Source organism: Phalacrocorax carbo, chromosome 2, assembly GCF_963921805.1.
Source record: "Phalacrocorax carbo chromosome 2, bPhaCar2.1, whole genome shotgun sequence".
Classification (NCBI taxonomy): Eukaryota; Metazoa; Chordata; class Aves; order Suliformes; family Phalacrocoracidae; genus Phalacrocorax; species Phalacrocorax carbo.
Window position 1 is genome coordinate 22202993 of NC_087514.1, and position 24759 is coordinate 22227751.

Consider the following 24759-nt stretch of genomic DNA (forward strand, 5'->3'; position numbering starts at 1 on the left):
GCAAGTGCCCGGAGAACCCAGCCAAACCCTCCTGAAAGCCTGGCCCTGCTTTCTCCAGGCAAAGAGAACTGGAGCAGAAAGGGCCTGGAGCCATCTCGCCGCCGGCAGCCTGCACGCTGGCTCACTGCACTCGCTGGGCATTGGTGCTCCGCTGCGGGACGTAGGTGGAGCTGCCATGGGCAGTCTGTATAAATAGCACTGCGTGGTGTGTGTTTAGGGCCATTTGGAGATAACCTGCTGCTCTGGGAGAAGGGTGAGCAGTCAAATACTTTCAGGCAAGAGCAACTTTCCGAGCTGAGGCCTCACTTCCACTTTCTAGGCTCCCATGCCACCCCAAAACCTGGCTCAGCAGAGACTTTTGATTAAAGGGGGAAAAGTTGTGAATGATGACTGCTCTGTGGTGGCTGATGTGTACGTGGAAGATGGAGTGGTGCAGCAGGTGGGACCGAACCTCAACCCTGAGCCACCCACTGGACTTGTCGTGCTGGATGCAACCAACATGCTGGTGATCCCTGGGGGCATCGATACTCACACACACATGCAGTTCCCTTTTATGGGTAGCAGGTCAAAAGATGACTTCTATACAGGAACAAAGGTGGGTACACATACATGTGTCTCTGTGTTCATCTGAGCTTTCTTAGAATGGGATGTCTGCTGGTTATTCAATATTACTTCTAAAAGAGAGAAGAGAGTCTGAATCAAGGAAAGGCAATTGTTACTATCCCTTGGCTGGGACATTTTAACAAGCAATTGCGGTACTCCGAAGGCCACCTTCAACCAGCATGTTGCTTGCGTTCCTTCAGAGACTTTTCTGGCTGTGGGTGGCAAGTGTTAAGCACAGACATTCACCCTGGCTGTCACCATGCAGGCTACAATTTGCATTGGTACACGCAACAGGCTTCATACTTTTCCAAGTTAACTAAAGCAATGGTTTAATTCCCCAGTGCATTCGGAGCACTTCTGTGGTAATCTGATATTTCTCCTCTGTTAGCATGGAGGAACGCAAGCTTTTCTTCATTTACTCCTGTCCTTACTGTGTCTCTCAGTGAAAGTCCAGTTCAAATACACTTTCTAAAAGTATCTAATTTCTCATGGTTTTACACTTGGGGTGGTTTTTTCCAGCTTTTTAGCTGATCTCATTACATTCCCTGCATTAGCTGTGTTTGAATTACTAGTGTTAACAGTATTATGCAACATCTCCATACAGTAAAAATACTCATACAGAGCTCCCTAAAATTTGTAAAGTGCTTTTCTAAGAGCTTCGCTGTGCAGGCTGAAATCCTTCACCCACAGAAGGGATCACATTGCCCTACTTGAATTGTCTGTTAGCCAGCATCCTCAGAGAGCCTGTTATGTACTGTCCCTCTCACAGCAGAACAGGGGTTTGCTAAAAAGCAGAAAGCGATAGTGTATCCCTTCTAAAGAAATGGATTTCACTGATATACATTTTTTCTGATGTGCAAAATACTAATTTGCCTCTTTGAAATAGTTGAAATAAGTTAAATTCAACTCCTCTTTAAAAATGATGTGGTGCAGTAACCACACAACTCTTAAGAACCTTTAAAGCTTGCAGTCCTGCTTAGATTGACCCTATTCTTTAATAGGAAATTTAATTTTTAACTTGCCCCATCACGTCATGAGAGTGAGAGTTAAATAGTTTGAGTGATGTAATTGTGCATTTCCACACTCTAACAAGGATTTGGCTTTTTTTAATGTTGAGCCCAGAGTACTGAAGGGAGGACTACAAATGACCTGTATGCTATCCTTAAATTACCAGCATATTTATTTCAATAACGATATTTATTCCAACTCAAGATAGATTTGCTGGTGTTTCTGATGTTATTTGGAATGGAAATATTTTACACTGGATAGTTTTAAGCACTAGAATCGTTCTTCTCAATGAGCACAGCAGTTACTGCCTGACAGAGTTCAAGGACGATGCCCTTAGTCATATGGTTTAGTTTTAGGTAGTCTGCAAAGAGCAGGGAGTTGGACTCGATGATCCTTATGCGTCACTTCCAACTTGAGATATTCTATGATTCTACAGTGGCTCATTATAATAGACTGTAATTATTCTGCAAAACTGACAAAAGATTATTTTGTGCATCACAGCAGACCTTTCCTGCCATATCAAAATGGCTACTATGTCAAGAATAACATGTCTCTCCAAGTCAGGCGTAAGATATAAAAGGAAAACTACAGCATTGAATTTCCAACTCCAGAACTGATAGGCTGGAAAGGGATTACAAATTTGATCATGGTAATTTTTTTTTCACCAAACTAAGTCCCCTCCATAGCTATCTGGTAGAAATGAGGGAATCCACTATTATATGGATCTCACCATGCTGTCTTTTTCAGATGTCTATAAAGAAGAAATATTTTTTGAAAAAAAAAATTGTAGTTACCAAAATGGCTTCCACAAGCATTTTTTGGACTTCACACTGCTTTTGATAAATGGAGAGAAAAAAATAAACTCCACAACGTCTGTTCTGTTTCTCTACACACATCACAAAGTATGTTTCCTGGCTGAGTGAAGTGCAGAATCTGATTTCTGGAATATTTAGTTTACGTGACTTAAAGTACACAAAATTATATATTAACGTTTTGTCATTTTCGGCAACAATCCTTTATTTCCCTGTGAAGACCATTTTTGAAACTAATTATCAACAATGTATTTAGAAAACTGACATTGCAAGAGACATCTGAGAATTGTGGCTTGAAACCAGAAGATTTTGGTTGATAGGAGAAAACACGTAAAAGAAATGGCCAAGGGCTGTGGCTTTCTCTTAAGATGTCTGCTTGACGTGTAAGTGATCTTATTCTTCAAGTGTCTCCATTGACTTTAAAGGGATGCGAAGATGGAAACTAACTCAGATGTAGGTGCCTACATCTGAGATAAATTGTGAGCTAACTTGCAAAAAAGTACTAGTTTCAGTTAGCGTATAGGTTTTTTGAATAACTTTTTGAGGCACTGGACAGGGAAGCTGCAAATCATAGACTTCATACACAAAACAGGATGGCCAGATAATCACTTTGGTGCCTAAAAGAAGGCTTTAGATCCAACCTAGTGATCAGATGTCAAGAAGTTAGCCATTCAATGTAGATCTTTTTAACCCGGGTTAAAGTGTGGAAAATGTTCAGAGCTATTTACTGAAGGTCGACATCTGACAAATATTTTCGCAAGAGAATCAGAGATAAAGTTGTGTTCCAACTGTTGCAAAACATGCTACGACGATTAGTTAAGATTTACCTATTCAGCTGAATAAATAAAGGTGCAGAATACCTCTCTTTACAAAGACAGGGGAAAAAAGATGTTAGGGGAAAAAAGATCCTTTGAGTGGAGTTGTGCAACCAATGACTTTTTTTTTCTTGAAGTTTAAAATATTCTTTAATTCTAAATCCTATTTAACAAATAAGTCAACATTTCTTGTTGAAAAAAAAATTTTGAAACTATGAACAACTTCTCTTGGAGAAAATGTTCTGCTGATTCACAAATGTTTATGCCACTCTCCAAACTTCTTTTTTGCAGAATATACTGACATACTTACAATTTTGCTACTGATTGCTAAGTGGAGAGAAGGAAGGACTGATGGATCTAGAAATAGGAAGAGTTATTTAGCATGGATTTGAACTGTGTATATTTTGATCTGAATTGGTTTTACCTATTGTGCAAAGAGATTTTGTTCAGAGCAATAGAGAGGATTTCTCTGGCTAATTTGGAAGGTTGCAACAATAACAGCAGAGGAATTTCTATACGGGACCAGTTTCTGTTAGTCAGGGATCTGATTTCTGGGAGTGACTAACAAAGATCCTTCATAGGAAAAAAAAAGTAATAAATCAATTGTCCATAAAGGACAGTGAAAATTATTGGTTAAAAAGCATTTTTTGGTCCTCATACATAAAGTAAAATTTTTGTTTATTTATTTACTTGTAAATATTTATATGAAGGATGTAAATACCTCGTTCTGTTTCAAAATCTGCTATGCAGCTTTACTAAATGATATCCTGTCAGTAACAAAAATAATTTTAAAGCCCTTTAGAAAGCCTTTTGATGTTAGGCAAGAGTTTGGGGACTTTCACACTGGATTTTCAAACTGAATCAGGGGTTTTTCATTGTATATCTGCCCCTTTGTACTTTCCTGTCACACAGGCTTGTTTTTTCAACTGTGTAGACCCTGAGGAAGCATTTCTGAAGTTGACTATGGTCTTCTGGTGCTCTTCTTTCTCAGTGATTCCACCCGCTTAAGGAAACTCACTGAGGCATGAATGCTGAAGACTCATCGCCAAATCTTTGATAAGATTTTGTACATGTGCAAAATCTTCTCCTTCAGTCTGAGAATATCCCCATAGATCCTCCTGAATACCTGTTTGACAATATCCTTCACAAAGGAGGTTAAATTAATCTCCACAATCATTTTGCAAATTCAGACTTTACTCAGGGAAACTCTTCAGTGACTTTTGGCTTTTCAGTGTACCAAGATTAATTGTTGCACAGGGAATCCGAGAGGGTGGGAGGAAATTTGCGTTCTTTCTGATGGCTAAATATTAACTTTCTTGCTTTCAGGCTGCTATAGCAGGCGGAACCACAATGATTATCGACTTTGCCATCCCTCAGAAAGGCCATTCTCTTATTGAAGCCTTTGATACATGGAAAAGCTGGGCAGACCCTAAAGTCTGCTGTGATTACTCACTGCACGTGGCAGTTACGTGGTGGAGCAACAAGGTAGACGCAGTAGCTGATTTTTAATTCCATGAACTGGTATTGCACCCCCTCTGAATTAGCTGTCATGTGCTAAAAATATGTTGCTGGCAGTGTAATAGTGTATTTTTGTGTGTAAAAACTGCATTAGAAATAGTCTACATCCTTCTAAAAATTACATGTATTTGAAAAAAAAAAGATTGCAGATAGCCTATCTCTTTGGATAGTCCTGCACAAAGTTAAAGGAAAACTAAGCAGCTGTGCAAGACCAGGACAGGGCAGGACAGAGGGTTCAAGAGGCGTTTGCATAAATTTTGGCTTTTGTTACTTGAACACTTGATAATCTATGCTCCTGTTGAGTTTTGGTGGTTTTGTTTTGTTTTGGTTTGGTTTGGTGTTTCTTTTTATTAAGGGTATACATGAAAAATACAGTGCTTAACTTTATTTGTGAAGGGAAAGCTCTGCTCCTGAGTGACTGCAGTAATAACCCCCTAAAGTAAAGTGGAACTGGAGCCATAATTACCTGAATGTGAGATTAGCTAAAAAAACCTTTTTGGAATTTACGTATATGAGAATCGTCCTTGTTGTGTGAATGTTTGCTGATAGCCTGAAAGCTTTACTGAATAAATTAACTTCTCAGGTGCTTGACATCTGTCTGAACCTGACCCAGGTTTTACAAGACCACTTTGGATCCTCAGAGAGCATGCATCAGTACACAGATATATTAAATAAATTCCATTTTTAAATATGAGTACTCCCTCTAATTTTTAACTTTTAAAATATATAAAACAAAGCCTTCATTCTGCAAACACTTCATTTTGGTATTCTGTGTACTGAGCATTAAATAGGCTGGCCCCAAGTTGTAGCTCAAAGCAAAGACATGAAATAAATTCTCCAGTGAAGTTTGAGGAATGGGGATTTGAAACAGCCTTAGCAGATCTTCTCAGGATTTAAAGTATTGATTAAAGACATAGATTCATTACAATGCCTTCCCATAGTCATAGTAATTAGTGAAGAAGAAAATAAATTATGTGCCTCTATACTTGTGCCATACCAGGGCCTTGTGTCAGGTATTTATCTGTTTGATCATTTCCACTCAAGATATGCTCCCATCCCTCCTCTGGATAAGCCCAGAAAATTTCCCTGAGTTTTTCAGTCTCTCACCTTTCTTGGGCAGATCCAACTAAATTATTAGAGAGAAGATGAAAAATAATACTTTACTTTTTGAAAGGAATTAATCCCATGAAAATTGTAATAACATCACAGATACATGCCAATTACTGTCACTATCATTCTAATGGGATGGGAGAGACAAAGTTAGGTAATGGATAGTTCTAGCTAAGCAGCTGCACAAGAAACCTTTGGGCTAAAATCTGCACCTTTCTTTTGTTCTTTCATTGGGACGTAAGGTTTGCTGGGCTTCGCAGACTCTAGCAGAAACAGGGAATCCTATCAAGGAGTACATATAAGAAAAAAACAGACTTGCATCTAGACTTTTACAGCCATTTTGTTTGACAACAAAATATTTCAAAAGGCTGTGTGTTGTTTAGAGTTAGGACAAAGCTCTAGGAGATAAGACCTTTTCTGTCACTGTTATTTGTCAGAAGCTGAAGCCTATTACAATCCAATTTTGAAAATAAATTTTGCACAAATCTTCATACTCTAGAAATTGGATACATTGATTGTAATATTGGACTGGGTGTTTATTTGGAAAAAAATTCTGCTTCACTATCTTTTGTAAAAAGGATTCCCTTCCTGTAATTAGCTTGTGCCTCCAGAATCTGCACTGCAGTGGTACTGATTAATGTACTTTGAGAATCAATTGATACAAGAAGAACAGTATCAATTAGTCTTTAAATCTTTAAATATGTGACTTAGGCTTTCTGGACTGAACATATGCTTGATGGGTGAGTAACGGCTCACCCTTCATACTTACAATTCCTTTATACAAAACCATTGACAGGTAAAATATAATATTGCTGGTTGTTTTGAAAATGGCATATTGTATTTCAGGTGAAGGAAGAAATGAAAAGCCTTGTTCAAACCAAAGGTGTCAACTCCTTCAAGATGTTTATGGCCTATAAAGATCTGTATATGGTCAATGATGAGGAGTTATATGCAGCTTTTTCCTGCTGTAAGGAACTTGGAGCCATTGCTCAAGTCCATGCAGAGAATGGGGAGCTAATTGCCCAGGTAGGCATTTGACATTTTTTCCATCAAAGTCAGGAATATAAATGGTCCTGTTACCTAAGGACTTCAATAGATATATTGGTACCATCATTGTATCATAGAGAAAGGCTTTTCTACCCTATTTTACCTCAGTGGAACTGAAGACAAACATCTTGTCCAAGATCCTAAAGAATGCTTGTGGTGGGCTAAGAAATTGTAATCTGGAGTCCTGGGTTCAGGGTAGACAGGAGGCAAATAATCCTGTTGTAATGAGAGTTATAGTTGCAGTATAATATATATACTTGCAATATAATATGTATACTTGACTGACAAAGAAAGCATCAGTCAGAGCCTTACCGTTGACCAGGTCAAATGGGGAGCACTTGGCCAAGTATTTAGATGTCAGATGTGTGATGCCTCACCGTAGGTGTCTTCAGACATAGTCACCTCATCTAACAGCACAAATCCAGGAGTACAGAGAAAGCTTCACTGACTGGGCACAAAAGTCTCAATGTCTCTCTATGCATAGTTAGCCTCAATTCACACTGAGTACTGCCATCTTAGTGCTGTGTGGAGGCATTGGGAGTATGTGGGGAGGTCTCATATATTGGAAGTACACTGATATTTTTTATTTTCTTCAACTATTCTAGTCAGTAGTGCTTTGACTCTGCCCCAGGTCCCATAATGGAAATTAATTTATTGCTATGTAATCTCAAATCAGCAAAGGACAAACCCCAGGAATAGAGTGGGGACAAAACCTTATGCCTCTTAAAACCTTGGAGCCTCATTCAGAGGCTCTAGATGTGTGTCTTTGTGCTTAGTAAGGGTATTTCAGATTTTTTCCAATGAGGGGTTAGTACTGTCGTCTCAGTTACTGGTTGTGACCATTTAAGAGTACATATTGAGAGAGAAGTAAGATTTTCAAAAGCGGTGATTTGTCCCTGCAAGCCAGTGGAGCATGTTCCCTGAATTCACTTAGGTATTCTGAGACCTCTGTTTATGGAGAGATATATTGGATTTCAGATAACACGATAATAACTTCACTTGAAAAAAATGACAACTGATTTTTTTTTTCTTCTCAAAATATCTGCAGTGGCTGGTTTAGGATCCATTTGGCTGACAGCATGTTCACAACACCATGGTTGCACTTTAACTGACTCTTATGTGTTTTTGTACGGTGTTCAGGGTGCAAAGAAGATGCTGGCAATGGGAATAACTGGCCCTGAGGGGCACGAGCTCTGTCGTCCTGAAGAAGTGGAAGCTGAAGCTACGCAGAGAGCAATTACCATAGCAAATGCTGTAAACTGTCCCCTTTTCGTCGTCCATGTAATGAGTAAATCTGCGGCAAGAGTGATAAGTAATGCACGAAGAGAAGGTAAAAGTCCTAATTCTTTTATGCTTGGGCAATGGCATTGGAGGAAGGGTCATGGAAAGCCAAACATTGTCCTACTTGTCAAGCATGCCATAACCCTCAGAACACGGGTGAATTTCTTGGGAGTGGGATGCCTAAACTCTGTGTGTTGTGGGGTCCGAAGGGAACTAAGCAGTGTGGAAGAACAGCAACTGGGATTGAGACTTTCCCTTCTGCCCAAAGCAAACTTTTTTCTCCTTCGTACTGTACCTCCAAGGTCAAAGTGACAGCCAGGACAGTACTATTGCATTACAAATGATGTTGCTAGTCCAAGACAATATATGCTCAGCTGTTCCCCTCCCTTGTGTTATAGTCTGCAAGGTACTACCACCAGAGAAATTCTACAACAGATACCACAACATGTTCTTACAGACAGTGCCACGGCATGACCAGGGCTCCTGTTCACTCACTGGGCACTTAGAAATCATGGTGGTGATAACAGTGTCTGAAAGCCTCAATTCCCTCCAGGGATGGGTTTCTCAGGTCATGCACTGCAGGGTTCATAAACAGTTCTGGTCAGCCAAGGGAGACTGACCCTCCTGACCATCTGTTTGGCAGGCTAGAAGCAGCCTGAATCATGTAGGGATTCAGGATGTTTCACCTCCTCGTCTGTAAGTTCATCCAGAGCAGCCTGTGGAACCACAGCACTGTGAGGAGACATTATATCGGTGAAAGGAGCTGGGCAGAGGCCTGTGATTTGGAGGACAAAACTTTATGGAGTATCTGTCCTTGTTATCTTTTTACATTGCAGCTTGTGTTCATCTGATCTAATCTGATATGATTGCATACCTCGGTTTCCTTATTCCTTGACTTTAGATAGTGCTTACACTGGGGGAGTAATTATTAATACCAAAATGCAGAGTATAACAGCTTGAGGAAAGTACCATCAAAACCAACATGATATCGTTATGCTAATAAAGATAGATAAGTTTATGTGGAATATATATTGATTATGACTTCTAGTAAGACTTAGCAGTAATTCAAGTTTATAAAAGAATCTATCACAATATTTTTTACGAGCACATCTTTTGGTACTGTGCTATATTAGATTCCTCCACTAGATGACAGTGCTGCTGGTAATGTGGATTTTATCCATCAGTGTATGGTTGTTTGTACATTCACAGGCATGGTGTCAACAATAACTACAAGAAGCTGTAACAACAGTTAAAATACCCAGATTAAAGATGAAACACTGTGAGCATAAAAGAGCTAAGAGAGGATGTGGTGTTTTATAAAACAATATTCAAGTACAAAATTCTATGCTGATAGTAAATACTGTAAAATATGGTTAGGCGTGTGTTGTAAGAATAGTCTGCAGTGCCAGAATGATAAGTGACTTGATAACAGTATGTTTCTTCGATGTGTAGAAAGAAGAAATTAGTACAACTTATGCTTATTGTGGTGCAAAATGGATTTTATAGCTTCCTGGGTTCATGCAGTCAGAATCTGTGCCAAAAGCAATGGTTCACCATTGCTCCATTTGAGAGGGTCAAAGACAGTATCTTTGCAAGAACTGTTCTTGCTCATCTCAGTGGGCTGCTTCTTCACCTCTGGGCAGAACATGATCTTGAATCTTGCTAGAATAGGTAGAGGAACTCCCTGCTTCCACAGAAGGCCAGTCTGATATCAATGTGTGCTCAGCTTCATTCCCTTGAATGGGAAGTCAAAGAGGATCCTCTTTTTGCTATTGTGTGTCTTCCTTCAATGAGAAGACAAGGCTTCACAGCACTGGTGTCCAGCTGTCCAGTCCTTGTTCAGACTACCTGATGTGAACTTACTGGGGAAAACTAATGTGGCCCTGTCACCCATTCCCTTGGACAGTAACGCCTACAGGGAAGCAAGGCTAATAAGTTGTGATGTCGGGATATGTGTCTTATACTGCCTCCCACCGGAGATCATGCCCCCCTAAGGCATTCTAGCACAGATTAGAGCTGGCAAGCTGCATCTTACTAAAAAGAGAGTTTTTAAAAAGTTTCTCCCTTCCACAAAAATGCATACAAAAATATGGACTTGGTAAGATTACAAGAAGTTTGCTGAGACTTATAAAGTTGGTACCTCCTACCATCAGTCATGGGTTAGATCTGCTCTTAGTGAGAGGAAGGACATGTCCGTAGCTGTGGGTATACAGACCCTCAAATTGATTCTGACCACAAAAGTGCAACTGAAAATGCCAATTTTTTAGCTGGCTTATGCAGGACAGCTCAGGTCCAGACTGTAGATAGCCTAATTGATGCAATGCTATGGCTGATTCAATAAACTCTGCCTTGTAGTTCTGCTTCTTTCAGATCATAGCTGGTCAGTGAGTATCTTTGCCCTGCATAACCTTATCTTAAGTGCTTCTGAAACTTTTAGTAGAATAAGCACACAAGGACCAGTTTTTCAAGCCTGTAAATGTTAATTGGTGATTCTCAAGATTATAACTTTCTTTAAGTTCTGATAGGTGGTAAAATAAATTGTAATTGCATGTTCTCCTTTGTTATAAAGTAATCTATGTGAAAATAGCTCTTGCCAACCAGTTTGGGCATCTGATGAAGAAGTCACAAAATCCACAGCTATTTTGCAGCAGCTCAGAGATGTCAGGAAGACCAAACACTTTTTGCTTACTATTCTTATTGAATGCAGGAAAACTTAACAAATGGAAAAACCTGATTTATTACTGCATTACTCCAGTTTTATGTCTATAGGCAGAAGCCAATTGAGTTAAAAGAACCTTAATGCAGAATTTCCTTGTTATTTGGATTAAAGCAGAATCTTGATATTATTGCACCTTTCAGTCTGCCTAGTCATGGTCCAAATGAAACACAAGAAATTGCACAGTCAGCAGAAGTGTCCAGATGTACTCTGTTGAAGCTGTAGTGTTCAGTTGCAAAATCACTTGAGGAAATAACTTGTACCCCTTCCCACTCATGGGAATGAGGGGAGCTGCTCAGGTCAAATTCTGACTGCAGAAATACTATCAGCTGTGGTATGTGAGTTAGAATCAAATCAGCATATACAACTGTGAGCTTGGAAAATTCTTTTCATTTTTATGTTGTGAAACAGAGATAACAAAACAATTTACGGAAGCTAAACATTTTCTCCTTATTATTTTAGCTTTCATCATTTATAGCTATGTCCTAATGATTAATTGTTTAGGTTTGGATGGCAGTTTCTTTAGCGTGTTTAGGTGCAGTAGGAAAGACACACACTACACCATACCACACTTCCTTCTCTCCCAATTTCCACTGACTTTGCTCATGAAAAATCTGTCAAAAGCCTAACAGGTAAATATAGGAGATTGGTTATGTAAGTAGGACTTTTTCTGTATATATCTAGGTTTGTGGCAGCCTACCCTCAAACACTGTGTTTGGAGTTGCCCAAGGAAGGCCAAGATCCCCTTAACTCCTGCAGCAGATTTGAATTAGGAAAACACTAATCTGACTCAAACCTCCTCATTCACTGAGGTGACATATCACTTACATGGATAGCTTCATCTCCAGTGCTTTGGGTTTTGAAAATAAGATGCAAAAATCAGCAAATAACTGCTTAAGTCATGATTTCCAGTCCAAAAAATGCTGGTGGTCTCCTTCTGAGCGCAAGTGTAAAATATGTAGGTAGGTGGGTCTGGAAACTTAGAATGCTCCAAGCCAAAGCGTCAGTATGAGACAAGCACGTACAGCATGTTGGAGCATGCTGAGATGGTTATAGCAAATTAATAATGCTAAAAAGGAGTCTTTAGGTTGTGGCAGACATTATGCTATGTAGTACTTGGAGTAAATGTACAGTATAGTAATGTCAGGGCAGGTCTTGTAGAAATAACTGTAGAACTATGGAGTTTAAATGGTACGAGGCTTTTTTGCAAGTCTAGCACAGAAAATTTAAGGAATGGCACTACTGCAGTGGGAACATAGTTTGAAAAGAATTTAGCTCCTCAGTAGCTACCTATGCTAGCGTAGCAGTTTTAATTCAGTAGGTCACAGAAGTACCAGAATCTAATGTGCAGAAAGAAATCTGCAAAGGTTTGCTTTGCTGTTTTCCAACAGTGCAGCGAATGCCTGACTTACATGCAGAAAGCCAGAGAAAGGTCACTGTCTTGTATCCTGGAGCAATTACCAGCTGAGGCCTTGCTGGAGTAATGTAGTGATAGTTCTAATAAGAATTGTCCCTGGAGTGAAATCTGGGATCCATAGCAAGATACCCATTGTCTGTGGGGAGCAGAGGAGGGAGAAAGGTCTTGCTGGGATCCAGCATCAAGCAGCCTATGAGTGGGTGTGTGAGGTCCCAGCTCACTCTGGTTCTCTGGTGACCATCACAGTCAGGGGCATTACCACTTGTCACCTACAGAACTGCAAAGTGGCTGGACCACCTCCTCAGGGAGTGAAACATCTTGTTTCATCTCTCTTTTTGTTCTGATGAGTTTCAAACCCGTGTTTCCTAGGAGGGAAAAATAGTTAAAATATGTTAGCTCTATACCAAGGCTAACAGCCAGTCTGGGTTGACATAATCTTCTGAGGAATCTGGAATACTGTGCAGCAAAGAATTAAAGATTAAAATTTGGGGAAAAGACTTTTTAAATTAAATTATTTATACTTTTTATTTGGGAAATGTTTTTGCACTCTTTACATTTATATCTGGTGCCATATTCTTCTTTGTAGAACAATTATAGCCTGACAATTAAAAGTACCACCTTGCAAAGTCTGTATGCTGTATATATTAACTTACATTGTTACACAGTCGATAACTTCAGAGCTCCTAACAGGTACTACCAAGAAATATATGGATCTTGAATACAATTACTGCAACTGAGGACTGTGTTCCTTTTGAAATCTCAGTCACATGCCTCATAAACAATATGTAAATGCCATTATAGCTGTCAACAATTTAATTAAAAGATTTGCCCAAGAAATGTTCTTATGAGGAAATATATTGTGAGATCACCAACAGAATATTCAGAACAGAGACGTTGTGTTATAGCTTAGTTTATTATGTCCTTCCATATGTTGGTGTTTAATTTGAAATGCTCGTTCAAATTTAAATCCATTGCCTCCAAAAAGATCCAGAACAGAGAAAATACAGGACATGCATTTTTATGTTGTTTGATGATGATACTATTACTTTACATTTTTCAGGAAAGGTGGTTTATGGGGAGCCTATTGCTGCTAGTCTTGGCACCGATGGCACGAACTATTGGAATAAAGACTGGGCTCATGCTGCAGCGTATGTCATGGGACCTCCACTGAGACCAGATCCCTCTACTCCTGGTTTCCTCATGAACTTACTGGCCAAGTAAGCAGATGAGCAAACAGTGACAGCTGATGCCTAAATACACAGCAAATTCTGTCTGGACTATATAATAACAGGTTGATGCCCTCGAGATTTTTCTAAGTACAGAATGTTGCATTATCTGGAAGGAGAAATGGAAGGTGAAACCATAGATGAAAAACATCTTTTTTGTTAAGGAAATTATAAAGTGTTCAGATTTTGTTTCTCTGAACTCTTGTGGCCTTCTGTCCCTGTTTGATTTTAATCAATAAGCCTTGCCTTGCTAATACTGCAGCAAAAATTGAAACATGACGAGGGGGACAGTAACGCTGTAAGATGGTTGGAAATGTGTAAGAAGTGGGGTCACAGATGGAAGTTCTGGGTTTTGTTGTCAGCTGTCTTTTTTACTTGAAATTCGCATGCTGCATAAAAACTAAGCTTGCTGACTTCTGAAGATATAAAATGGCCGCTTTATAACATCTCCTTCAGAAGAAAATAGGAACAGAAATATCCTACAGATACTTGCAGTTAACAAAATGTGTAGTTTACTGGTATTTCATTACAAATATAGCTTAACTCCACAAAAGGGTTGAATTTGACCAGAGTCTGTGAAGGTATGCCTTAGCACTGACTGATGGTTGCGCAGATCCACAGCAATTTCACAGGGTATGTGGAGTAACACAGTCTAAAATTGCTCTAAGCGAGGATGGAAACAACTCCTTTGCTCTGGGCAAAGTGGGACAGTCCTCCATTTGTGGGACACATTTGACATATCCAAAGTAAAAGTGTTATTTTTGATGCCTGGCTTCTTCTGAGGGGGTTCTGAAGAGAAAACTGCTTCACAGGGAACTGGCTGTTACTGTGGAGCTACTCTTGGAGGGTGTGACTGAAGACAGGCTAGCAGGGCATATCAGTTTTTTCTTGAAGAAGGGATGGGTGGATCTATTCCAGCCTGGCAACAGATTTTCCTATGTGGCACTGTCTTATACATACTCTGGTTCAAAATGAACTTTGTTTCTCCATAGTGATGACCTATCTGTGACAGGGACTGACAACTGCACCTTTGACATATGCCAGAAAGCTCTGGGGAAGGATGACTTCACAAAAATCCCTAATGGAGTGAATGGTGTGGAAGACAGGATGTCAGTCATATGGGAAAAAGGGGTTGTAAGTAATCAAGATGTCTGAACATGGAGGTAATTGATTTCTCCAACAAAATATAATCTCAGCATCATCAACTCTCCAGTTTTAGCAAGTGTATTTATCATAGGATAACTCCTTTGATCAAACATCGTAAGAATCCCTACTCTCACTTTATGGTCCTGGGAGATAGAAGAAGTTTCTTAGTGCTTAAAAAATAGTACTAAAGAATCATTTCCATCATGTAATGGCAAAGGACTGCTATTGTTTCAGTGGTAGTACACAGCACATTTACTTGCAGCATATTTTTCATCAGATGAAAGGAAAATAAAAGGAAAGAGGTGCCCACAGTTTCAACTTGGTCAGTTCTGTATTTTTTTCCTCTTTGATGTCTTTCAAAGGTAGCTGTTGGAGGAGCTTCTACACTGAGTGTGTGCCTGTCAACTTCTAATTTGTGTTTTCAGTCAGAGGAAACAAGCTAGAGATAAGTTCTTCTCTAATGCATAGCTTAGTCCTGTGATATGAAGAGATGAGCACCTTCAAGTCCCATTGACTTCAGCTTCTCAGTGCCATCACAAGAATGCTTAGCACTTCTCAGGACAACGCCCTTCAGGCTTTAAACAAATATAAGTATGAAAGCCAGTGGCCAGGCTTTTTGGATATGGGGTGGTCTGATGAGGGTGGAGGTGAGGCAATCTGGTGAGGGATTACTTCGGCTTACTGGGTGTTAGGTTGCTCTGGCTAATACAATATTGTTAAGTTCTGGAGGTTCTAGTTCAACTTTGTAATTAATATTAAGTTCTCCTGCAGCAGTGAAGTCTTGTTGATAATGCACTGTGAAGCATATTTTCCCAGTAGAATTATCTACCTCACACATTTGGTAGGGATGTGGTTCAGAATCTCTCTTGTTTATCTGTATTTGGGATTCATCTCCAGTTAGTATGTACAAAGCAGACTTCTGCTTATATTCACCTGTGGCAAAGCTCTAGTGGCTATAAACTGGAATTTAATCTAGCTTGTGGTTAGTATGAAATGGAGACATGTATATGTACATCAGTGCTGCTTTTGATCAGTGTATTCTGTTGGGCAAGATAATTTTTCAAAAGGTTCTTCAATCAGTAATATCTGCCCTTTTCTTACTCATAAAATAGAACGCAACTGTGCAAGTTTGTCTGGAAAGCTTTCTTCCCTTCCCACACACCATTATTTAGAAAAGCAGTGTTCACCACTCTCATGGTTTAGCCCCAGTCAGCAGCGAAGCCCCACATAACTGCTCGCTCACTCCACCCCCATGGCATGGAGGAGAGAATACGAAGAGTAAAAGTGAGAAAACTCGTGGGTTGAGAAAAAGACAGTTTAGTAGGTAAAGCAAAAGCTGCACACACAAGCACAGCAAAACAAGGAATTCCTCCAGCACTTCGTTCCCATGGGCAGGCAGGCATTCAGCCACCTCCAGGAAAGCAGGGCTCCATCACACATAATGTTTACTTGGGAAGACAAATGCCATTACTCCAAACATCCCCCCCTTCCTTCTTCTTCCCCAGCTCTATATGCTGAGCATGACATCATATGGTATGGAATATCACTTTGGTCAGCTGGGGTCAGCTGTCCCAGCTGTGTCTCCTCCCAGGTTCTTGTGCACCCAGCAGAGCGCAGGAAGCTGAAAAAGTCCTTGACTATTATGAGCACTATTTAGCAATAACTAAAACATCAGTGTGTTATCAACATTATTCTCATACTAAATCCAAAACACAGCACTGTACCAGCTACAGTGAAGAAAATTATCTCTATCCCAGCCAAAACCAGGACAACCACTTTCATTATGCTTTTCTTCTCAGATGACTGCTCACAGGCCACTATGCAAACACATTTTTATAGAACCGTTAAGGTTGGAAAAAACCCTTAAGATCATCGAGTCCAACCGCTAACCTATTGCTGCCAAGTCCACCACTAAACCATATCCTCAAGCACCACGTCTACCCTTCTTTTAAATACCTCCAGGGATGGAGACTCAACCACTTCCCTGGGCAGCCTCTTCCAATGTTTGACAACCCTTTCAGTGAAGAAGTTTTTCCTAATGCCCAACCTCAGCTTCCCCTGGAGCAGCTTTTGGCCATTTCCTCTCGTCCTATTGCTTGTTACTAAGGAGAAGAGACCGACCCCTGCCTCGCTACAACCTCCTTTCAGGTAGTTGTAGAGAGCGATAAGGTCTCCCCTCAGCCTCCTCTTCTCCAGGCTAAACAACCCCAGTTCCCTCAGCCGCTCCTCATAAGACCTGCTCTCCAGACCCTTCATCAGCTTTGTTGCCCTTCTCTGGACACGGTCCAGCACCTTGATGTCCTTCTTGTAGTGAGGGGCCCAAAACTGAACACAGTACTCGAGGTGTGGCCTCACCAGTGCTGAGTACAGGGGCACGATCACCTCCCTGCTCCTGCTGGCCACATTATTCCTGATACAAGCCCGGATGCCATTGGCCTTCTTGGCCGCCTGGGCACACTGCTGGCTCATGTTCAGCTGGCTGTCAACCAACACCCCCAGGTCCTTTTCCTCCAGGCATCTCTCCAGCCACTCCTCCCCAGGCCTGTAGCATTGCATGGGGTTGTTGTGACCCAAGTGCAGGACCCAGCACTTGGCCTTGTTGAATCTTATACCGTTGGCTCTGACCCAACGATCCAGCCTGTCCAGGTCCCTCTGTAGGGCCTTCCTGCCCTCCAGCAGATCAACACTTCCACCCAGCTTGGTGTCATCTGCAAACTTACTGAGGGTGCACTCAATCCCCTCATCCACATCATCAATGAAGGGCCCTGGGGAACACCACTCGTGACCGGCTGCCAACTGGATTTGACTCCATTCACCACCACTCTCTGGGCTCGGATGTCTAGCCAGTTTTTAACCCAGCATAGAGTGCACTTGTCCAAGCCGTGAGCAGCCAACATTCTGACTCCTAGCTAAAAATTTTTATTTCAGTTGACTTGGGACGGGATTCACAGAGTGTTTGTCTTTAAAGTTGTTCTTTTTTCCCTTTGCTGTGGGGCAAAGTAAGATAGTTACCCTATTCAGTGAATGTACATTGCAGTCTGTGCATCTGAGAAAAATAGTTACTTTTATTTCTTTTAAACTCTTCAGTAAGACATTTAAAAACAAATTGATGTGATGTTGGCGGAGCTGTCACTCATCCTAGCTTTTTGAACAATGGGAACATTTTTTAATTCCATGTTTAAAAAAGTAATGAGTTTGCTTTTGTGTACTCTTCTGCAGTACAGTGGAAAAATGGATGAAAACAGATTTGTAGCTGTTACCAGCACAAATGCAGCAAAAATCTTTAACCTTTACCCGAAGAAGGGGAGAATTGCTGTGGGTTCTGATGCTGACATTGTAATTTGGGATCCCAAAGCTACAAGGTATGTATGTGTAGTTATTTTCTCCTATGCAGCCTCTCTGCAGGAAAAAATATCTCAAAGCCTCTGTACAGCAATAAGCCTTTGGGGTGAAGTTTTGGTGGTTTTCAACAGCACTTCATGTGAATTATTTACAAGTTATTTGTCTCCTACAATACTGTATGTAAGCAGAGATATTTGATTGCTAGATGGACTTTAAAAAATTCTCCTAGATTGCTGACCAAGTGCAAAAATAACAAGGTCTGTACATTATGCTACCAGGGCTTGGTATCCTAAGAGTAAAAATAACTACTTTGGCATCTTAGAGTAACTCTGTTAAGTGCTAGCATGTGTTTAGCTTCCTCCCACAGCAAGGAGAAGGGAAGGAAGCCTGTGTTCCTGCGGGATGACCCATTGCAAGCTTGTGTTTTGAACTTACAGCTACTTCAAACATATTCAAAGGTGGTCAGGATGGGTGGTGAAAGAGGGGGGTCTTGCCCTCCTAATGTCTTCTCCCCAGTGGATAAATCAAATCTAGTGGTAAAGCCAGGAGAGAACTTAGTTCTGAAGTTCAAGCTGTGCATGCTTATGCTTTTATTTAAGGAGTTTTCTGATTTTGTGGACAGTAGGTCTGCTAGAATAAAGCTGCTCACACCAACAACAGACGCACAAAAGGTGTGCTGATGTCTCACCCTGCATGACTTGATGTCATGCCACATTGTTGCTACAAAGGGCATGGAGTGTCTTTCTGGGAACCTCAACTCACACAGCATACTGTGCGTTACAGCTGATTCCTGTCTTCATGTATATTCACATCATCAGCCAGCTCCATCCTCAGGCCACTATAAACATCTCAAGAATTATATGTCTTCAGTCTTGCTCTGGCTCTTGTGCCCACCCTGGTCTTGTTTAAACTGCCTGGAAATGGTCTGGCAGCTGGCTGTCATAAAGCCAGCTCACCTGGGGAGTTGTCTTTCTCAGCTGAGGTGCCTATGGGCTGTGCGACTGCACCTCCACTGTTCAAGTGCTGAGCAGGTTAGCTTAAACCTGCAGGCACTTTAACAGCCGAGTCTTGCATCTGACCACATCCAGCCCTACACATAGCAGCAGCAGCAGGTCAGGAGGTGTGCTGGGATGGTGCTTTTGTCTTGGGCTCAGCTCTAGTGAACAGTGTGAACATACAACTGCCCTGAAGGCACACACTGACCCTTCCTGAAATCTCTTTATCAGTGGCAGCCAAATAGTAAATCCATAGAAGACAGCAATCATTAACCCCAGGTGAGCTAGGTGAGCTTTGTGGGGTGTTGGGCATGATGACCATATGGCCAGCTTTCATCAAGGTGTCACAGTGTTTGGTGTTGTTAAAGCCTGAGCTGTTGTAACTCAAATGGCATTAGAATTTCAGCCTTTGTTTTTTACATAAAGAGTTGAAGACTCCCCTCATAGTAGAGGAAAGTTTTGAAACATAACTGGGCAAGTCTGATTTTCGAGGCCAAATGGAGGAAAAGAAAGCTCTAATCCTAGATTTACCTTACACAAACAAAATGTTCTTGACCAATCTCCTGGTTTTTGAATTTTTGATAATGCAATTCTCACTCAATTCAGTATATTCATAAGCACAAAGAACAGGTGAGAGTGACAGGAAAAACATTGTGTTTTAAGCTGCAAAGCCTGAGGACATGGAGGTTGCTATTCAGAAGTCCCACAAAAAACTGGCAGCACCAGCAAAAGAAGTTTGAGGAGTGTCAACCCCAATAAACATAGAGGCCTGCCCAGCACTGGGTCAGAGAGATTTTCATGTGCGTTATGCCTTCTGGCATGTTGAGCAAGCATATTTTGAGATACTAGCAATGACCTATTTCGGGACAGTGGAGCTATGAACCCTGATTAAAAAAAGAAAAAACCTGAAAGATTCTTTTCTGAGTTCACTTCTGCTCTGCCTGGGGACAAATTAATCTAGAAGGATAGCAGAGGTCTGACATTTTCCTCAAGGTGCTTTGTCAGCTCCTGAAATTATTTATCCTTTTGCCCCCCCAACATTCCTTCTCCCTCCCATCAGTCTCTCCTGAGTGCCCTAATTGCCTTTTTGACCACTGCAGCTATGAAGGTGCAGTTTTCCTTCAAATATATTTTTCAAACACTAAACTGTATTTTCATACTGAGCAAGGAGATTTTAAGTTCAGCCAATACCTTTTTTTCTGATCTGGTATTGTTCCCATTGTTTATCCCTTTGGCTTTGCTGGGAACAAGCCTCTCTGCAGGTACAATTTTGTGAACTCATAAGTATAAATAAATTTCACTAGTGCTTGTCTGTTCATTTCACTACAAATCCTGAAGAGGGCACAAAGAGCCCAGCAGAAAAAAAGGATCTAGCTATTGGACTTCAGCCATTTAAGATATTACACAAGGTGCAGCCTCATGTACTTTTGTTGACACTGAGGAGTGATTTTCAATTTCACAATAGGCTTGTTCCTTTTTCTTGCAAAGTCCTTCCTCTTTTGAGCATGACTTTTTTTCTTGTTTGTAAATCTAAATCTTCAAAGAGGAAAATACAATTTTCCAGGTCTGATCTGATCTGATCTTAAAATACTGGCTGATACTAGGCTAAAGAGTTAGACAATTGCTGAAGTATTGCTGTGAGGAACTGGTATTATCACAATCTGTCAGAGGAATTTTATAAGAAAGATTCTGAAGTAATGCTGAAAGGTAGTGAAGCTCTTCAAAATACAAAAACTTACATCCCTACAAAATCAGCTGCATTTTCCCTCACACATCATTGCACAATAGAAACATGTTGGGTGCTATCTGGGCATTCAGGATTTTCTTCTTCTCAGCTGCAAAAACCTAGTGAATTTAACCTGAGTGCTGTGCAAGCTGGGAGGAATTGCAATTCAAAGTTCTATTTCCAGCACTCTGCTGCTTTAGCTGAGGCTTTCCTTCTGTAGGTCAGCTTCATTGACTGGCCTATTTCTGTAGCATTTTCTGGTAATTTCTGCAGAAAATATTATATGAACAGTTACCAGATTTGCTACTGTATTTAAAGGCTTCTAAATATGGGCTTTAGTGGTTCTTCATGAAAGCAAGCAGTATTGGGAAGAAACACAATAAATGTATAAATTCATTAGAAACTGCATTAGAGAAGATGGGGTGTGAGTTCTGCCAGGTTAGGTCTATTTCTTAGCTTCCTTATACTAACTGAATATTCATTAAGGAGCACACAAATAGCAAAGAGACCTGTTGCTTTATTGCAGCCATGTGCTACAAAACATCATCTTACAGACCTCAACACCCTCAGCATCCCAAGTACAGCCTGTGCACACACGATTGTTTTGTGAGGACTTCTTGGAAAAATGTATGTAGGCAGCAAATATGTACTCACTGTACTGTCTTATTTTAATCCGTTCTTTAATCAAGAATGTTCACTGACTTCTTTCAGCTGCACACGAATAATATAACAGCCCCAAGTCTGTGAAACAAAAGCAACTGCAAAGACTGTTCCAGAAGAAGAGGGCAGAGTAAGCAAGAAAATGGGAAGGTCACCTGTCAGCAAGTCAGTGTCCTCTATAGTTGATGCCTTTAGCTGGTTGAAAGCAAGCAAGAAGACAAAATCTCTAGGACTTGTTTCAGAAGTGCTCAGCAAGGAATCTAAATGCCGCAGTACCCCATTCAGACCATGGCAAGAGTGGCACATCCCTTGAAAGTAGGGGCTGAAGGTGCTAAAGATCTCATAAGAGACATATAGCTCCTGGCAGATATTAGGGCTTAATAAACTCACTGTAGCCTGTCAGAGCCTTGCAAATAAGCCCTGGATTAGGCCCCAAAGGCAAGATCAAACACCTGTAGGGATAAAAAGCCCACCTTGAATGGAGTTTTAACTTTCTAAATCCAGCCACTTCATTATAATAATACACAGTCTGTGAAGCTTGAGCCACCATTTTTTTTCCTCTCACAAATATAGCCTAAAAGCTACTTTTGAATGCAGAGGCAGAGCTGGTTGTGCAGGGAGCAGTCTCTCACCCCATCCTCCTTGGGTTCTGCTGGGGTGGCCCTATTTGGCAGGCCCAGCATACGACCCACGTGTGCCAGTGGAGCTGGGCTCAATCCTGAGCACAGCGGTGATGGCTGCAGACCCAAGCGCACAGCTGCTGGAGCAGGGTCCCTGATTAGCAGGCCAGGCAGGAGTCCTGACGTGAGGAGGAGAGGGAGGAAAAGGATGTGTTACTCTGTAATCTACCTGCTATGACATGACTAGGGAAGATGTGGTTTCTAGCCCATTTCCTGCGTTGTTTATGCGTGTTAGAAGAGACAGTGACTGGATGCAAATAAGTGAGAAGTCAGAGTGCCCCAATCTGCTGGCATATGTTCCCTCAATGTCTTTGTTTGTGTGTAGATATGTTCACAGATAAATCTTTTGCATTTGTTAGAATGGAAATCTGCAGCCTATGTCTGTCTCATTTGTAGTCAAGTCTTCAGCCCCAGAGGCTTAAGTGGGGACAGGTTACAACGTTTCAGCACTCTTTGCCAAGCAACTGCCTGTAATCTTTTATAACATGAAAGAGGAAGAAACTGAGATTTTAGCAAATGATTAGAATAAATAATGCTGCAACTGTCTTACTCCTTTGATGAATGAGCATAATTTTGAATACTGAAAAGATTCTAGACACAATAAGGCAAAATGAAATAATGTGGCATACAAATATGTGTGCATAGGACAAATATGTTCTGGCATTTTCAATAGCCCCATATTCTTTTTCACAAGTGCAAGCCTATGCATGCATGAAAGTATACTAATTCACTAGAATGAGAGTTCCTATCAAAGGCCTGTTATCTCAAATTAAGGGGACATGGAGAAAGAAACAATAGGCACAAATTAAAATACAGGAAATCCCATTTTAACATAAGATAGAACTTTGTTTTTTGCTGTGTGGGTGATCAAACACTGGCATAGGTTGCCCAAAGAGATTGTGGAGTCTCCATCTTTGGAGGTACTTAAAACCTGACTGGACACAGCCCTGAGAAATCTACTTTAGCTGACCTCGATCAGAGCGGAGGGCTTGGAATAGATGATCTCCAGAGATGCTTTCCAACCCCAGTGACTCTGTGGTTCTGTGAACTGTAACAAAATAAGCCTTTCTGAGAAAGCATGATGTACGTTTCCCTAGTAACTTGCTGTCTCGCAAAATGTCAGCTGCTCTCTTTAGATAACTGAATCTTAGAAATGTTACAAAAAAACCCTCTTTCTTATTTTCTCCTTATATAACCGTGCCTTTTCCTCCCTGGCAATCACTTCCAGATCTTCTTAAGTCATTGAATAGACTCATTTGTATTTTCCTCTTTTTATGCTTTTCTGCAAGCTTTATTTCTCATTACTGTTTTTCTCCTGCCCATTATACAGTTTGACAATTTTCACTTCCATCCAGTATCAGCTCAGAGTGATTGATAGGACCAGACTGGTGGTATTGTTGACAAATGAGTTTCTTACCATAATCAGAAAAATAATTTTGTTGTCATTCTCTACTCATCTTAAAATGATGAATTCTAGGAGGTAAGATTGCATGAAATAAAGATCCCATCCCTCAGATAAGTCACTTTGACTTGGAGCTCGCAAACATTAAATTCCTACCTCATCTTGCATCTGTTGTTCTATGCACAAATCTCCTAACTTCATACGGCTACTCAAAGGCAATGCTTATTTAAAGATTAGGAGGCTGGGAATACAATTTTATGAATACTTGCCTGTATGTATTTGCATGTGCAGTTATTGTAATACCTTAATATAAAATAGGCCCTGGGGATTTTAATCCACATTACAGGCTTATAGCTACCATTTTTTGCACATGGATTTTAAGACTTTCTCTTTCTTCTTTTTCTTCTCTTTTTTCCCCCTCCTTTGCTTTCCTTTGTGATAAAATTGACTCTTTAACATTAATGAAGTTCAATTTAATGATCATTATAAATGAGTGGTGGCTCAGGATGGCACAGAAAGGTGAACCACCGATTTATTTTTTTCTAGATTTTAGAAAAGCAGGTTAACAATATGGAGAGTTCAAAGGCATCTGAATGTGATGTGAAGAGGCACCTTGCAAAGACTGATACTATCCTCAGCAAACTGGCATTTCTCACCTACCCCCAGCTCCGAAAAGCTTAGAGATACTGAACTGTAAGCACTGAGAGAATTTGCTTACAGCTCAAATAATCACTTTTATATAAGTTGGTTTTCTATGGCAGCTGTCAACAGAAAAGTTGTTCTCAACAATGGACTCAGGTTATTTTAGCTGCCTTTATTACTATGTTTTAAATTAATTAAGTATTTATAAAATAGGTGTCCTCTACTGAGATGTTGAACAGCTATTCTTGCCTAAGGGCTGTTGACTACAGAATCCATTCATCTTTCTGTGCCTGGAATTTTTTAAGAAAACTATATGAGGTATGCATCCAATTTCCATTGAAAGTAATTAAATTCTTCATTTCTTATGCTCCTCTTGAAAATTGCAGTGATACTCTTCACAGCAGTCAAAGTTTAGGTTCCAGAGATTGCTCTATTCCGACGTCCACCTTCACTGGGCTGATGTAACTTCATGTCTGAGGGGTAGATGATTAATACCTAATGGCTTCCCTTCATCCAGTTCCCTCTCCTGCCTGCCTGTAAATCAGTATTTCAGGCTCCAACTGAGATGTAGATGTGTTTATGAAGCTCCTGAGTTGTGTTTGACTTGAAATGA

General features: G+C 40.6%; 1 protein-coding gene across 3 annotated transcripts in view; it reads left to right on the plus strand.

Annotated features, from left to right (window-relative positions):
• Nucleotides 1-205: 205 nt before the first annotated feature.
• The window catches only part of DPYS (dihydropyrimidinase), a 44809-nt gene continuing 20255 nt past the window's right edge, over nucleotides 206-24759 (plus strand). For 2 of the 3 annotated variants that reach the window (XM_064442253.1, XM_064442252.1), the window contains exons 1-7: nucleotides 206-595; nucleotides 4565-4723; nucleotides 6713-6892; nucleotides 8054-8243; nucleotides 13388-13544; nucleotides 14546-14687; nucleotides 17919-18061. In XM_064442253.1, coding sequence (XP_064298323.1) covers nucleotides 326-595; nucleotides 4565-4723; nucleotides 6713-6892; nucleotides 8054-8243; nucleotides 13388-13544; nucleotides 14546-14687; nucleotides 17919-18061 — 1241 coding nt within the window. In that variant the 5' untranslated portion in view covers nucleotides 206-325. The remainder of the gene's footprint in view (nucleotides 596-4564; nucleotides 4724-6712; nucleotides 6893-8053; nucleotides 8244-13387; nucleotides 13545-14545; nucleotides 14688-17918; nucleotides 18062-24759) is intronic. The other variant, XM_064442254.1, reaches the window with a different exon arrangement.